The 13031-nt window shown below is 35.0% G+C and overlaps 1 protein-coding gene across 1 annotated transcript; it reads right to left on the bottom strand.

Annotated features, from left to right (window-relative positions):
* Positions 1-1704: 1704 nt before the first annotated feature.
* LOC137742768 (C2 domain-containing protein At1g53590-like) lies at positions 1705-7973 on the bottom strand. The gene is made up of 12 exons (XM_068482717.2): positions 7326-7973; positions 6974-7048; positions 6517-6660; positions 5861-5956; positions 5620-5751; positions 4802-4954; positions 4641-4682; positions 4215-4263; positions 3988-4080; positions 3715-3898; positions 3348-3474; positions 1705-3006 (listed from the first exon to the last, which is right to left on the bottom strand). The coding sequence occupies exons 1-12, from the start codon at positions 7449-7451 to the stop codon at positions 1990-1992; spliced, it is 2238 nt and encodes a 745-aa protein (XP_068338818.2). The 5' UTR covers positions 7452-7973; the 3' UTR covers positions 1705-1989.
* Positions 7974-13031: the final 5058 nt, after the last annotated feature.

Genomic DNA, 13031 nt, shown 5'->3' with positions numbered 1-13031 from the left:
ACATTTTAGGGTTTGTTTCTAGTATAAATAAGGTCCCTAAGATCTCTCTAAGATATCCATCATCCCCCGCATCCCCGATACCATTACACCACTACACTATTCACCATCTCTGCAATTTGTGAAGAATAGCTTAGGGACGTGCTTTGCCATGGATTCCGGGTTCTATCTTTCTTTTATTTTTATTTCCATGTGTAACTAAGTTATTTTCTAAGGTTTATGATGAAGCCATGACATGAATATTTGCGAAGTACTTTGTTAATTATTATCCGATTATGTGTCATGTTATATTCTTAATCTTTGTGGGTATTTTATTCTAGGTTCGAATTTCTAATGACTAATCACCTTTAGAAATTTTGCATCTAGATAGTTAGATAAATCTATGAGGATGACCAATCAATTAGGTTTATTGGAACTAAGATTAAGAAGAGTAGACAAACTAGTGAGGATGACTAATATCAAGTTAGTCCTACTTGGTTGACATGATTCTTTTACGCTTAATGGGTTTTTATGTGTTTAATTGTATGCCTAACCAATAAGATATAATTATCATGTAGAGATACAAGAGTTGATGTCTGACCACGAATTAATTCATACCTTAGAAAAAACAACCTTTAACATTGGCATGGTAATTGGATAGTAGTTGGCTCTAGGAAAAGTAAATAGGATTGTTGTTGGTGGATTCATAACCTTAGATTTCCATTGTTTCTCAATTTCTTCTTGTGTTGTGTGTTTATTAATTGTCTTTTCTTTTTCTTTTTAATTTTAGTCTTAATCAATTATTCAATTCAATCTATCATTTGTTTGTTTAATTAAGTCTAGTGTGATTAATTGGTTAAACTGGTGTTAAAGCAATCTTTGTGGGATCAACCTCGTATTTGTATATGTTATTACAATTGATTTGTGCGTTTGCGAGTTTAATTTGGTTTAAACTAATCTATTATTTAGGTTAGTTTAAATATACATCAATTGGCCTCAACAACTAGCTCGTTGAGTTGTTGGGTGAGTTGAGCGGTTCTCATCCGTCATTCAAGTCCCCAAGAGCTTTTCGTTCATTGGGTCTTTTTGCAAATCTCAGATCTATATGTGAACTAGTCATCATTTTGCACTCTCTTCATTTCAATCCTTTGACGGTCATTTTTCTGTTCATGATCCATGTACCCTAAATGGATGAGAGGTCTTCTTAGAGGACAGACTAGCAAGGAAGAACATACATTTTTTATTTTATTTTTTACAAACGATATTATCTACATTAAAGAATGAGGGGGTAGGCTAAGCCTCACAATGGGCTAGTAATAATGTGGTTAAAATTCGCCTTTGGCGAGAATCAAACTCAATACCTCTTACTTACAAGTAAAGTGGAATATTACTAGACCGTAGTACTAGTGACAACAGACATTGAGATGGTGGTTTTTTTGTTTCCAACAAAAAGGAAAATGAGAAACTTTACAGTCACGTGACGACAAATACAATTCTATATCGATAATTAAATGCCATAAGATCATTTCTAGATTTACTGTCCAAATTAGCGTCATTTCAAATTTTGCTTTCCAAATTGAGAACCTTGATTACATTTTTAATACCTAGGGTCACAATGGGTCGTGTTCAGAATAACCTATCCACATGTCGTGCTGTCATTGTTTCGGCTCGGACAAAAATAGTGAGTTTGGACTTGGGCTCCCAAGCAACCCATGGCCCTTCTATAACTAAACAAATTTGTACCAGTGTATTAAACAAAAGTTCAAATCACAAAACTTTTCTCAAAACAACTTTACATGTATGCAACATATTTACAAAAAGAACCTATAGCTGCATCAAAATTCCTCAATTTTTGTATACAAGTGTTTTTTTCAAGGTGAAAAAACATATCAACGCATTTGTTCGGCCGAGTGTTTCACAAGAACGTCCATTACGTGGCCTGGACATGCACGCCATAAATCTGCTAATTCAGCCGCAAGACGAACAGTACGAGCTGCCACCTTCAATTCTGCATCAGCTAGCTTCAACTTTTGACGGCTCGGACAATTCATCGCTACTTCTTCCAGGGCTGTTCAGCTCCTCATCCACTTTTTCGAGTTCTCCAAGTTCAACCCTATTTGCTGGGACTTCAGCATCCACTGCAGTGTCAATTACCGGCTGAACCACGGGCTTCTCTGCTATACCTGAATCAATATCGGAGCTACGAGGTATAGCCTTGGAGGCAACTGGTATCGTTTCAACAAATGGGGGCGGAAGAGAATCATCATCGGAAGAGATGGAATCTGCTAAAATTTCTCTTTCACTCACTGTGCGGGAATCAGCTTGAGACTTTCTAGAACCTTTCCGTGAAAGTGCATGCTTTACCGACCTTTCAGCGCTTTTGTAGAGATTCTTTGCCATGTCTTTCACCTTGCCTTTTCCTGGGCTATCTGAACCACTCTCTCCAGAACTTAACGGCCCTCCTTTTGAATTTGCCTTGCCAGAAAGAGGGCTACAAAGGCCGTCATCCATAACAAGTCGCACACCAATATCTTCTTCATTACTCGCACCAATATCTTTTTCATTAACTGCCCTTAGATTCACACGTGGGGTTTCGAGTGGCTCTTTAAAGCTGCATGAATTATCCTCCTTCTTGGAATTCCTATGGAACACCGAACTGATCATATGCAGACCCCTGCGAACTGATGGCATTCGATGTTTATCTTCAGGATTCTCATCAGTGCTGCTGCTATCATTAACTTGGGATCCAAGGCCACTACCATTAGGCTCCCCTTGAACTTGGGTATTAAGTCGTCGACCCTTTCCTTTTCTAGCCTCCCAAGTTTGGGAAACTTCGTTTCCTGGGTGATGGACCCATATACCGGTCTCTTTCTGCCCATCAACATCAATGGGCTCAAAATGATCTGCTACCTTAGGAGATTTCCCCAACGATACAGATGAGAAGGAACCTTTATTACCAGTGTCACTGACAAAGGAATTTCTTTGTTCTTCCACATCCGGCTTTTCCTGAACATCTGGACCGTCATCTCCCTGTGTAAGAAAGTGGCTCAAGTCAAACCTTTGAAGATTTTTCTCTTCCTGAAAAAACTTTATCACCTAGATGTCCTAGAGAATTGAGCCTTCATATTTGTTTCAATTGTGAGAATAGACATGAGAGAAACAAGGGAAAACAGAAATTAAAACAATTAGAGGATTCATTGAGATCCTCAAATTGTGAAGGTACTTTTTCGAAGGAGCGGAGCGCCATGCACACCTGAGCATTCTTGTGGAAGCATTGCATTCTAATTTATGCAGCAACTAGAACGATCAATCTCTTGACTTTAATCTCCTAATAGACATTATCAGTAGAACTAGTTGAAGGAAAAAGTTACCTTCTCATTTTCGTATAGTACGGTTACTGCAACATGCAGCCTCCCAGCCGTTTTGATGTTCTGAAGAGGCAACCACATGTCATGCCTCCCGCCATCCCTAAGATTGCTGATGTTAATGGAACAGTCTCTGGATATAGAAGAAGTGTCAGTTAATCGTACAGATAAAACAGCACCTACAGAACAACTTCATACAAAACCAAAGCACAAGGAGATAACTAGCTTCCAGACTCATTTAATTTGTGCTTGTGATCATTAATCTCTTCAGTCGGTAATCCTCTAAATGTAAAAGGCATACTATAGCAATATTATTTGCAGAGACTTAGGCACGGTACAGAACATAATATATTAAGGAAGTTCAGAAACAAACCCAAGAGTATCATCAACAAATATGTCCTTGTCATTAACTTCAATAGCTAGCACATTTGGTGAATCCCATGTGATAATGGGGATCTTAAATTCCTCGTGCCATTTTGGAGTCAGCGTTTTCTTTTGTATCTTAGTTTTGAATTGGTAAACACCCAAACGACCCTTCACATAAGGGTCAGCGAATCCTGAAAATAGAGATCTGTATTAAACACAAAAAATAACCTCCATGTGTTAGTTAAAAAAATCTTGTTGTACTGGCAAACAAATAACTAACCATTAAGATCGGAGGCTTTCATGTCAGATGCTTCGATAACTTCTATTCTCACAAAAGCAACAGGATCCTTCTCATCGACAGTGAACCAACTTTCTGTCATTCACATGAACACAGTAATTGAAACATTTTAGAGAGTGAATGGTGAGAGGAACTTATATCACATGGGGACTGAATGCAAGAGAATCTAGTCGACGGAAGTACTGAAAATGTATTTACGTGGCCCTTACCCTGTTCTGGTGAAGTAAATTTCTCCATGTCAACAACTAGCATATTAGGCTGCAAAGAGATAAAGATAATTAGTAACATTTTCGGAATTGTCTTGCTGCCATATGAAACATAACATCGAAAAGTCCCATGATTTGTCATTTGAACAAGCTTTTTTTTTTTTAACTAAATCACGTGGAATTTTAATCAACCTTAAATTCTATTTGGAAGGTATGAAACACCTACAGACGGAGAGAACTATCAAGATATTTTTCTGAAATTGGAAATTTGCAACAAATGGAAATCTTAGGCCAGAGGCTTTTCAGCTTAATGAGAAAGGCCTTCATTACAACATGCAAGGAGATGTCTGAACTGAAGTCTTTGCATTCAACAGAGCCAACGGATGGCATAGAATTATATATATGGTATGTCAAATCCAAATAGTTTACCTGAACAAGTGTCTGCTCAAAGGCAACAGCGAGAAGCTTATCCTGGGAGACGGAATCAACGAAGGAGAAAATCAGAGATTAGTAAACACAAAGACAAAGTGAGTGACCGATGAAAGGGGAGATTTAAGAATTTATCTGCATAAAATATCATAAAAGCTTACCAGCCATCCATCAATCCCAGGGACTTCTGTAACATCAAGCCCGCGGGTGAAAATAGGCTTGACGGTCATTTGAAAATATGGAGGCTCAACGAAGCATAACCGCACACGGCCTAGGAAAGGCCACTTTCGAAGGAACTTCACCCCAATCAGGACCTACACAAGAGAAAGAAAATCACAGCCTTATCACATGCCAGTGTTGACATTACTTCACCAAAAAACGAAAGGTTTTCCATCATGCCACCAAAGAGCAGAGGTCACCCCTCTTAAACATTCTTAGTTAACGACACTGACCAGAACCAAATCAATAAGATAACATGGAACATCTAACATAAATCATAAGCTTTTCTGGCTGAGATAATACATTAGATCTAAAGGAAAACTAATGAAAAGGGCTTGAAAACTTTGAGTTTTAATGATAAGGACAATATAAAGGATAAAGTGAATAGTACCACGATTGACTTTTTAGTGTAAAAATATGGTTTTTCGTTAAAGTGAACAGTACCGTGGGCTTTTTGTTAAAACTCCCTAGATCTAAAGCTCGGATGCTATTTCTAAAAGGCAAAACAGATTAGGCAAAACAGAGAAGGCCACATATCAGAATTCAATCATTAAAAATAAAAGTTCCCAGCGGTCTTTAAATTCACAGATATCCATAAAGTGGTGCAAATCAGAACTCAGAAGTTGCAAAATCAGTCACAGAGTTAATCCTCATGGAGACCGTGCTTCTATTTCTATCATGCTTAACAAATTTACAAACTTCCTCAACTTTAAACCGACTTAAGATCCCATCCTGAATTACAAGTTAGGCAAATCCATACCTTCCCTTCAACATGCATGCCTGTAATATGCAACTTCGTCCAGATTCCGAAACCTAGTGTTTTCCTCAGTTTCACAGCTAGAATTCCAAGCATATCATCAGCTGTCAGAAAATTCATCCCTAACTCCAAAACCTGCATTTATTACAATGTTTCACTTCATCTTGGCTGAATTCTAGAACGAAAGCCACAGAGTACAGAAGAAAAATATTGGTCCAATGTGCCGGAGAATATTAACTCTTACCAAGTGGTCATCATCAGTAGATTGGCGAAGAACTCTCATCTCTGTGAACATAGGTGGGTTTCTTCCCAAGTACAGATGCTGTACTACAGCTTTACCCTGAAAATATGATAAATCATCACTAATAACTCAAAAATAGTATCAAAACATAACCACCAGAGAAAAAGTTGGAAGTAGCTTCCCACACATACAAGCCGCTAAAAATAATCAAAATACACTATGTACTCGAAAACAATCTCTCTTCTGTTTTATTAAAATTATTTGAATTCTCTTATGGATGAGGAAGCATAGAACAAACAAGTTATAGCCACTTGAATAGCAATTAAATTTAATGAACAGTTGCTCTAGCAGTTCACATGTCAAAAAACTAATTAAAAATCTCATAACTAAATATGATGATTCACAGTCAAACTTAAAATGAGAAGATCTAGGATTGCAAGCCAAAAGAAGTAAGCATTGCAGCGATCAATCGGCTAAAAGTTGCAACCCAAGAGTAAAGTACATCAGCAAATTATCAAAATACTACAAAAAAAAAAAAAAAAAAAAAATTATCCGAGTTTTCAAAAGAGAGAGCTCTTTAAACCCAAAAATCAATTGGAGCAATCAAAAGTTCAAAACCAGAGCATTGAACATGGATAAATCAGAAGGTAAAGTCATACAACAGTCCACGGTTTGTACTTCTCCATAAACCAAGGTATGATAGGGAGGAGAACTTTCTGTGAAGCAATCTGTTCCATACATATAGGCCATATCTTTTCAACTGCATGGTTCAACCACCGTACCGTCTCAGAATCAGAAAGTACCTGAAGGATCGAACAAGGAAGTCAAAAAATGAGAGATATTGCACTCCCTAACTAATTCAGCCATACATTCAAAACCACAAACTTAATTTCCAAATAAGTAACAAAGAAAATTTTCCAACAAAAAGTGCAAAGCATAGATACTCAAAAGAATTTAATTCGACTTTAAATACAAGAACCTCTCTCATGGCGGGTCCTCTTTCTTTTGATCACTTATCAGTTTGAACAATTATAAAGATCAACAAAAACTCTTTTATTCAATGTACGAATTACAGATAAAGAAATCAACCACACAAAAGTGAAAACTAAAAGTTACCCTTCTCTGATTGGCCTGTTTTCTTTCCTCAAATCGTAATTTCTTCTGCAACCTCACAACATACCGCTCATGAACCTGTTGAAAGCACAAGAAAAAGTGCGTATTAAGTACTGCAATTGCACCTCCAAATTAATACACACCCGTTTATCAAATCACATTACATATTATTGACAGAAAGAAACAATGATAACAGGAAACTTTGTGCTTGATTCTAATTCCTCGCATAAAGGAAAAATAAATTCTCATAATTTACTTTCCTTGCTTTGATAGTTTCCTAAAACCGCAGAAACCAAAAAAAAATTAATGAATAAAAAATCTAAAGCATTGATGAGGAAGAGAAGTGATTCCATACCAGGTAGAGATAAATGAGAGAGATGAAGTAGACAACTGGGTGGCAGCAATTGAAGTGAGAGAGAAACCAGATCACCATTAACACAATCCCCACATGGTGTATTAAAGTAACTTCTGTTACATCCATCTCTTCTTCTTCTTCTTCTTCTTCAACCTCAAAAGCCAAAAGCAACTTTTCTCTCTCTTCTTGTTTCAAAATTCAAACTTTACTCTCTCTCACCCAACTAAACCCCTCCCCAAGAAAACCCCAACAAAAAAAAAAAAAAAAATCACCAATCTAGAGTCAACATATCGAAGGACAAATCCAACACTCAAACTAAAAGCTCAAGGAACAGTCTTAAAAGCATTAAAAAGGAACGAAAACCCAGAAGAGCAAAATCAAATCAACAACAAACCATTTATTTTATTGAAGATCTGAGAACTACCCACTAAAACATTAAAAAAAAAAACCAGATTTTTTCAAACCAGAAATCAAAGAAAAACTCTGATGAAACCAGAAGCTTCACAGAAAAATACCCAATTGAAAAAGTAAAAGGAAAGAGCAATGTTTTCGGTGGCCAGGGAAGTTGAAACGGAACCGTAGAGCTGAAGCAACCGGCGGGAAGGTGTAGAGAGAGAGAGAGCAATACGAATTACGACAAAGTGCGGAGAGGTGGAGAGTTATATATACTTACATTTGAGGAAGGTGCTTTTGAATGGCAGTTGGTCGCCACTCGCCACGTCTACGAAACACGTCCAATACGCGTGTCGGTAATTCGCTATTAAGTATAACTGGATAAACCATAAAATCTCGCCTCGTTTGGAAAAGACCTCTTCATCTATTGCGGCTCCGAACTTGCATAATTTCTACTTTAATTTTAGCTAATTAGTTTTTTTTTTAATTTTTATAAATAGTCAAATTTCTGATGTTAGATTTTAAAATTTTTCATCCAATGTTCAATCTATCTTGGTCAAGTGAACAAAACATGGCAACCATATAAGGGCAAAAGAGTAATTTTATTTTGGTGATTTCGACTAAAGCTAATACTTTGCAGCTGCTAATTGAACTTCCATGTCTAATTCAGAATCAACTGGCAAAAAGAGAAGAAGGAAAAAGCAATATGTTGTCCAAATCAGGGATGAAATTACTTTATTGTCTTCAAACATTTGTCATGTGATCAAAATAGATAGAAAATTGGAAGAAAATTTCTAAAATCTATTATTAGGAGGAAAATTGGCTAATTATTAAAGTTCAAAAAGAAATTAGCAACTCCTTACAAATTCGGGAAGAAAATCAACAAATACCTCTTTGGAAAACAACAAAGGAGGTGTTATTCCTTGTCTCGCGGCACAATGTACAGCCAAATTGTGTGCAATTCTAAGCCGAATATATGATTTAATTTTTTTTTTTTTTAACAAAGAATGGTATCTACACTAAGGGGTGAGAGAGTGGGTTAAACTTTACAAATGGGCTTGCAGTAATAATGTGGTTCAACTTCATATTTGGCAAGAATCAGACCTAAAATTTCTTACTTACAAGTGAAGATGAATACTACTAAACCGTAGTATTAAGTGGTATGATTTAGATATTTTTTAAAGAATACTATCTACCTTTTTCATTTAACTTTTTATTTGTGCCTCTTCCAATTAATTGTTGCCACATATACTCCACTTACACATAAAACTAAAATTTTAATAATATAAAATGACAAATTATTCTTCTAAAGTAATAAAAATATGGGCGCTCACACATCTCTCCCTACCATCTCATTTTTCCCTAACCGTAAGGCCATCTACAATAGAGAGAGTTAAACGTACAAAAGCTAGAAAATGACATGATCTGCCAAAAATTCATTTCTAATGGATAATTGGGCTATAATTCTATCAAGCCACCAAGCCAGGGTAAAGGTCCAAAAGCTATAAAAAAAAAAGTTTGATTTGTCCAAAAATTCATCTCTAATAGATATTTGGGCTGTAATTCTATAAAACTCACATACTATCATTTGGCCAAAGAAGCATCAGGATGATAGAGTGTCCTCTTAGCCCTTTTTTTGGAGCACATCTCATTTGCAACGATAATTAATTCAAATTCAACAGTTAGGTTTGAAAACATCCAACGGTAGTTTAACTAAATTAATATATGAATTTAAATTATAAACTTAATATTAATAAATTATTGAAGGGCCTATTTTTAGCTTTTTTGTTGAATATAAATTATATGAATACAGACTGAAATTGTACATTTAAAATAATTTCTTGCAGGTTTTTAATTCTATACTACCATATTTAGCTTTGGAGATAGCCTAACTCTACCACTCACTCAGCACAGCAGCCGCCATGGCCCATGGCTGCTCCAATTTCAATGGCAACCCCCGTCCTTCAATTATCAGAATTTGTTGCTTGGGCTCTATCATCAATGTCTGATGAGCAAGGCTCATTAAATTGAACAGAAAATAGATAAAGGTACCGATCACCTGGCCGACCTTGCCGACGGCGTCCTTTCCGATGAACTCTTCGTTGCGTTGCACTCATCGGTTGCGCATCGCATGTTCATCGGGGTTTGTGTTTTGATGGAGTTTTAGTAGAGTTTCATATAATACGGCAATAATAACTAGGGAAATTTTACTTAAATCCATGTAACTTCTTTCTACATCCAACTTAAATTTTAAATGTTAATTGTCTATTTTACCCTATTGCATAATTATTATTAAGTACAAAATGAAATTAATACTAAAACTCAAATTTATCAATAAACCCAAACACTATAATTAAATCCTACGATCACTCTTTATTTATTCTATGTTCATTCCAGCTAAAACCCTAATAGTTCTCATAGAGAAAAATAAGTTTTTTTTATTGATGGATGGTGATTTTGAAGTTTTGAATCCTCCAACCGAGGTATGAGTCAATTTATGAATTTTTTGTTCGTTTGATTTCATTTTTTTAGAGTTTAGAAGATGAGTATTTTGGTTTTAATTTTTTTTCAATAAATCCCACATAGTTTGTTTATCTTTCTGCAACAGCAAATTGTTGCAGTCACTCAACAAAAAAAAGAAAGAAAGTGTTTCAATTAATATTAGAAGGCATGTTGAAATCGATTGATTGAAGGAGGAGTCCTTGCGTAGCTCTTATTCCAATTCAATGCTTCTTCCTGATTCACGTGCAGCGATCCGTCACTACCATCACTACCACTACCACCACCTTCTCTCTCGTCCTTTCCATCTTTTGCGCCGATTTTCTTGTTTCTGTAGCTGCTTGCAACTATGTGAAACCCCCCAATCATAAAAGAAAACAACTTCGATAAGACACAACCTAATCACCTCAAACCCTACCTAATTTATTAATTAACCAAAAATCATCATGAATAAATTTTAAGCTCATCAATTTATTCAAACTTCCAATCTCCTTTCATATATGGCCTTTTATCGATTTAAAAAATAAAAAGGGGAGAAATTGAAGAGAAAAACAAAACCAGAACAATGCACTCGTTGATCGATAATGCGAAGGGAGAGACGATGATACATGGTTTTTGTCAACATTTATAGAAGTGTCAGTCTTGTTGTCAGCCATAACTAAATTCACACCCCAATTTTCAGTGTTCATTTTCAGACGGTGTAAACATAGAGTTAAAAATCAAATGGGTGTAAAGAAAAATCTACATATTGAATTGAGTTCATGGGGGTATAATAGGTAATAAATTTGGGTTTAAAGAGATATTAATAGTTTAGTTAAAATCAAATAAGTGCAAAGAGTAAGTTGAATGTAGAAATAAGTTACATGTGTTTAAATAAAATTTCCCTAATAACTACAAGATATCGATTTTAAGTGAATTTTTGTAAAATAATTTTGGAATCAAAACACAAACCCACAACGTTTTAGATTACGAGTGTATTATATGATGAAGTAAGTCTAAACACGTAATTGACATTGTATTAATTTATTGCAACGGTTTAGGACTAATGTATATTATATAATCTCATAATTTTGACCAAATATAAATATAAATGTCAAAATAAATATTTAGAAATATCAGGTAGTGGCCCGAGTCTTTGATGAGTCGGGCCGAGTGCTTGGAGTATCAACCTCACATGCAATTGGGTTGATCATAATGGAGAGATGCAATAAAAAACTGGCAAGTCTCTTGTATTTGGAAGAGATTTTTCAATGTGATCGGAACACGGGATGATATTATACAAATGATGAGATATATGTGTTAAAAAGTTGATGACTAAAAAAATACAATTTTTCACCACTTATATAAAAACGCGTAGTGTACCATCCGCAATGAAAATTTTCTCTGTATTAGAAGCAACTTATGTAAAAGAAGTTGGTATTTTTTTTTTTGGTCGAAATAAAATAATTTAGCTCTGTTATAGTGTTTATGTTCAATATATTTCGTTCTAAATAAGTTTTCACTTTGTTTGGGATAACAATGAAGTAAAATTATTGATAGATTATTATACTTGTTATCTCTCCTTTTAATGAATTATTTACTAACAATGTATCATATAAATAACTTCTATATGTTTTCTAAAATATTACATCCTATCAAAAGAAGATAAATGTAAGGAAACTCTTCCAAAAGTAGACTCTCCATAAACTATCTCCCATTTGTCATCTAATGTTTTTAAAATAATATTTTAAAATATTAGCACAAAAATTAACATTAAACTATGAGATAATAGAAAGTTCGTAAAAAACCTCACTTTGAGAGTCTCCTTAGCTTAAGAGAGTTTCTTCAGCCTTCCTCGTCAAAAGAATATATAGTTTACTATTGATAAATGTAGAGATAAATACTTATACATGCCTTTTACAAATGTGAAGTTTGACAGAGTAAGTTGGCTCTCTCATTCTCGCAGTCGATGGTGTTGAGAGTATTTTATATTGATTTTGCATTTAGTACTTGAAAAAAATCTACAAGTATCGATCGATTGTTTCACTAAAGCTAAACTTTCCATGTGATTGGATAAATTTGGGTAGCCCGAGGTGTAGATTTCTTCATCCTCCTCGACATTCAAGAACGAAGACTACAATATTTTAAGGAAATTTTAATGAAAGCTCATGATATTATTTATTTTAACGAAAAATTACATTTTTACACTAAAAAATCAATCATGGTATTGTTCACTTTACCTTTTATTTTTTCTTTTTCATTAAAACACAAAATTTTCAAACTCTTTTCATTATTTTTAACCGTAAACCCTAATTTATATATGCTTGCATGCAGGTGAAACTGCCTTGTCTTATTGGATAGCTAGGTTTGTCCGAGTCCAACGTTTGTCGGCAGATGGATAATATTTGGAACGGATCTGGTGGAGTGGGCAACCTGCAACATAAAAGTCCGTCACCTTTCACGACATATCACGTAGGGACAATCATGTCTTAATCTAACAAGGGGCGCATACATGGACCTTCAAATCATAAACGAATTGACCAACCTTTCGATCGTTTAATTCTCTGCACAACTTTTCTTTCATTTTCTTTATGCAAACCCCACGCATAATCACACTGTTTGCCTTAATATAATGAAGCAGATAATGTGATGTTTCCACAATTCCACACGCATTAGGTTTTTTAGTTTTTCTTTCTTTTTCTAAATCAATTGAAGGACTGCATTGTGTATTTTATAATTGAATCTACTTCAAACTGAATATTTTATAATCTCGAATTCTATGTGTATTTTTTTAATTGATCGTATATTTCTTTAATTATCATCTCAACATCTATA

This window comes from Pyrus communis, chromosome 11 (assembly GCF_041283825.1).
Source record: "Pyrus communis isolate YQ-2024b chromosome 11, ASM4128382v1, whole genome shotgun sequence".
Lineage (NCBI taxonomy): Eukaryota > Viridiplantae > Streptophyta > Magnoliopsida > Rosales > Rosaceae > Pyrus > Pyrus communis.
The sequence above is the reverse complement of the archived record's forward strand: the minus strand, read 5'-3'. Positions and strand labels throughout refer to the sequence as shown.

Bases quoted from the DNA above. Each gene is read 5' to 3' on its own strand.
- LOC137742768 (XM_068482717.2), bottom strand. From the start codon at position 7,451: ATGGATGTAACAGAAGTTACTTTAATACACCATGTGGGGATTGTGTTA. The intron at 6,661-6,973 runs GTAACTTTTAGT...TCGATCCTTCAG, and splicing joins AACAGGCCAATCAGAGAAGG to GTACTTTCTGATTCTGAGAC. The intron at 4,683-4,801 runs GTAAGCTTTTAT...TCCGTCTCCCAG, and splicing joins CTGGGATTGATGGATGGCTG to GATAAGCTTCTCGCTGTTGC.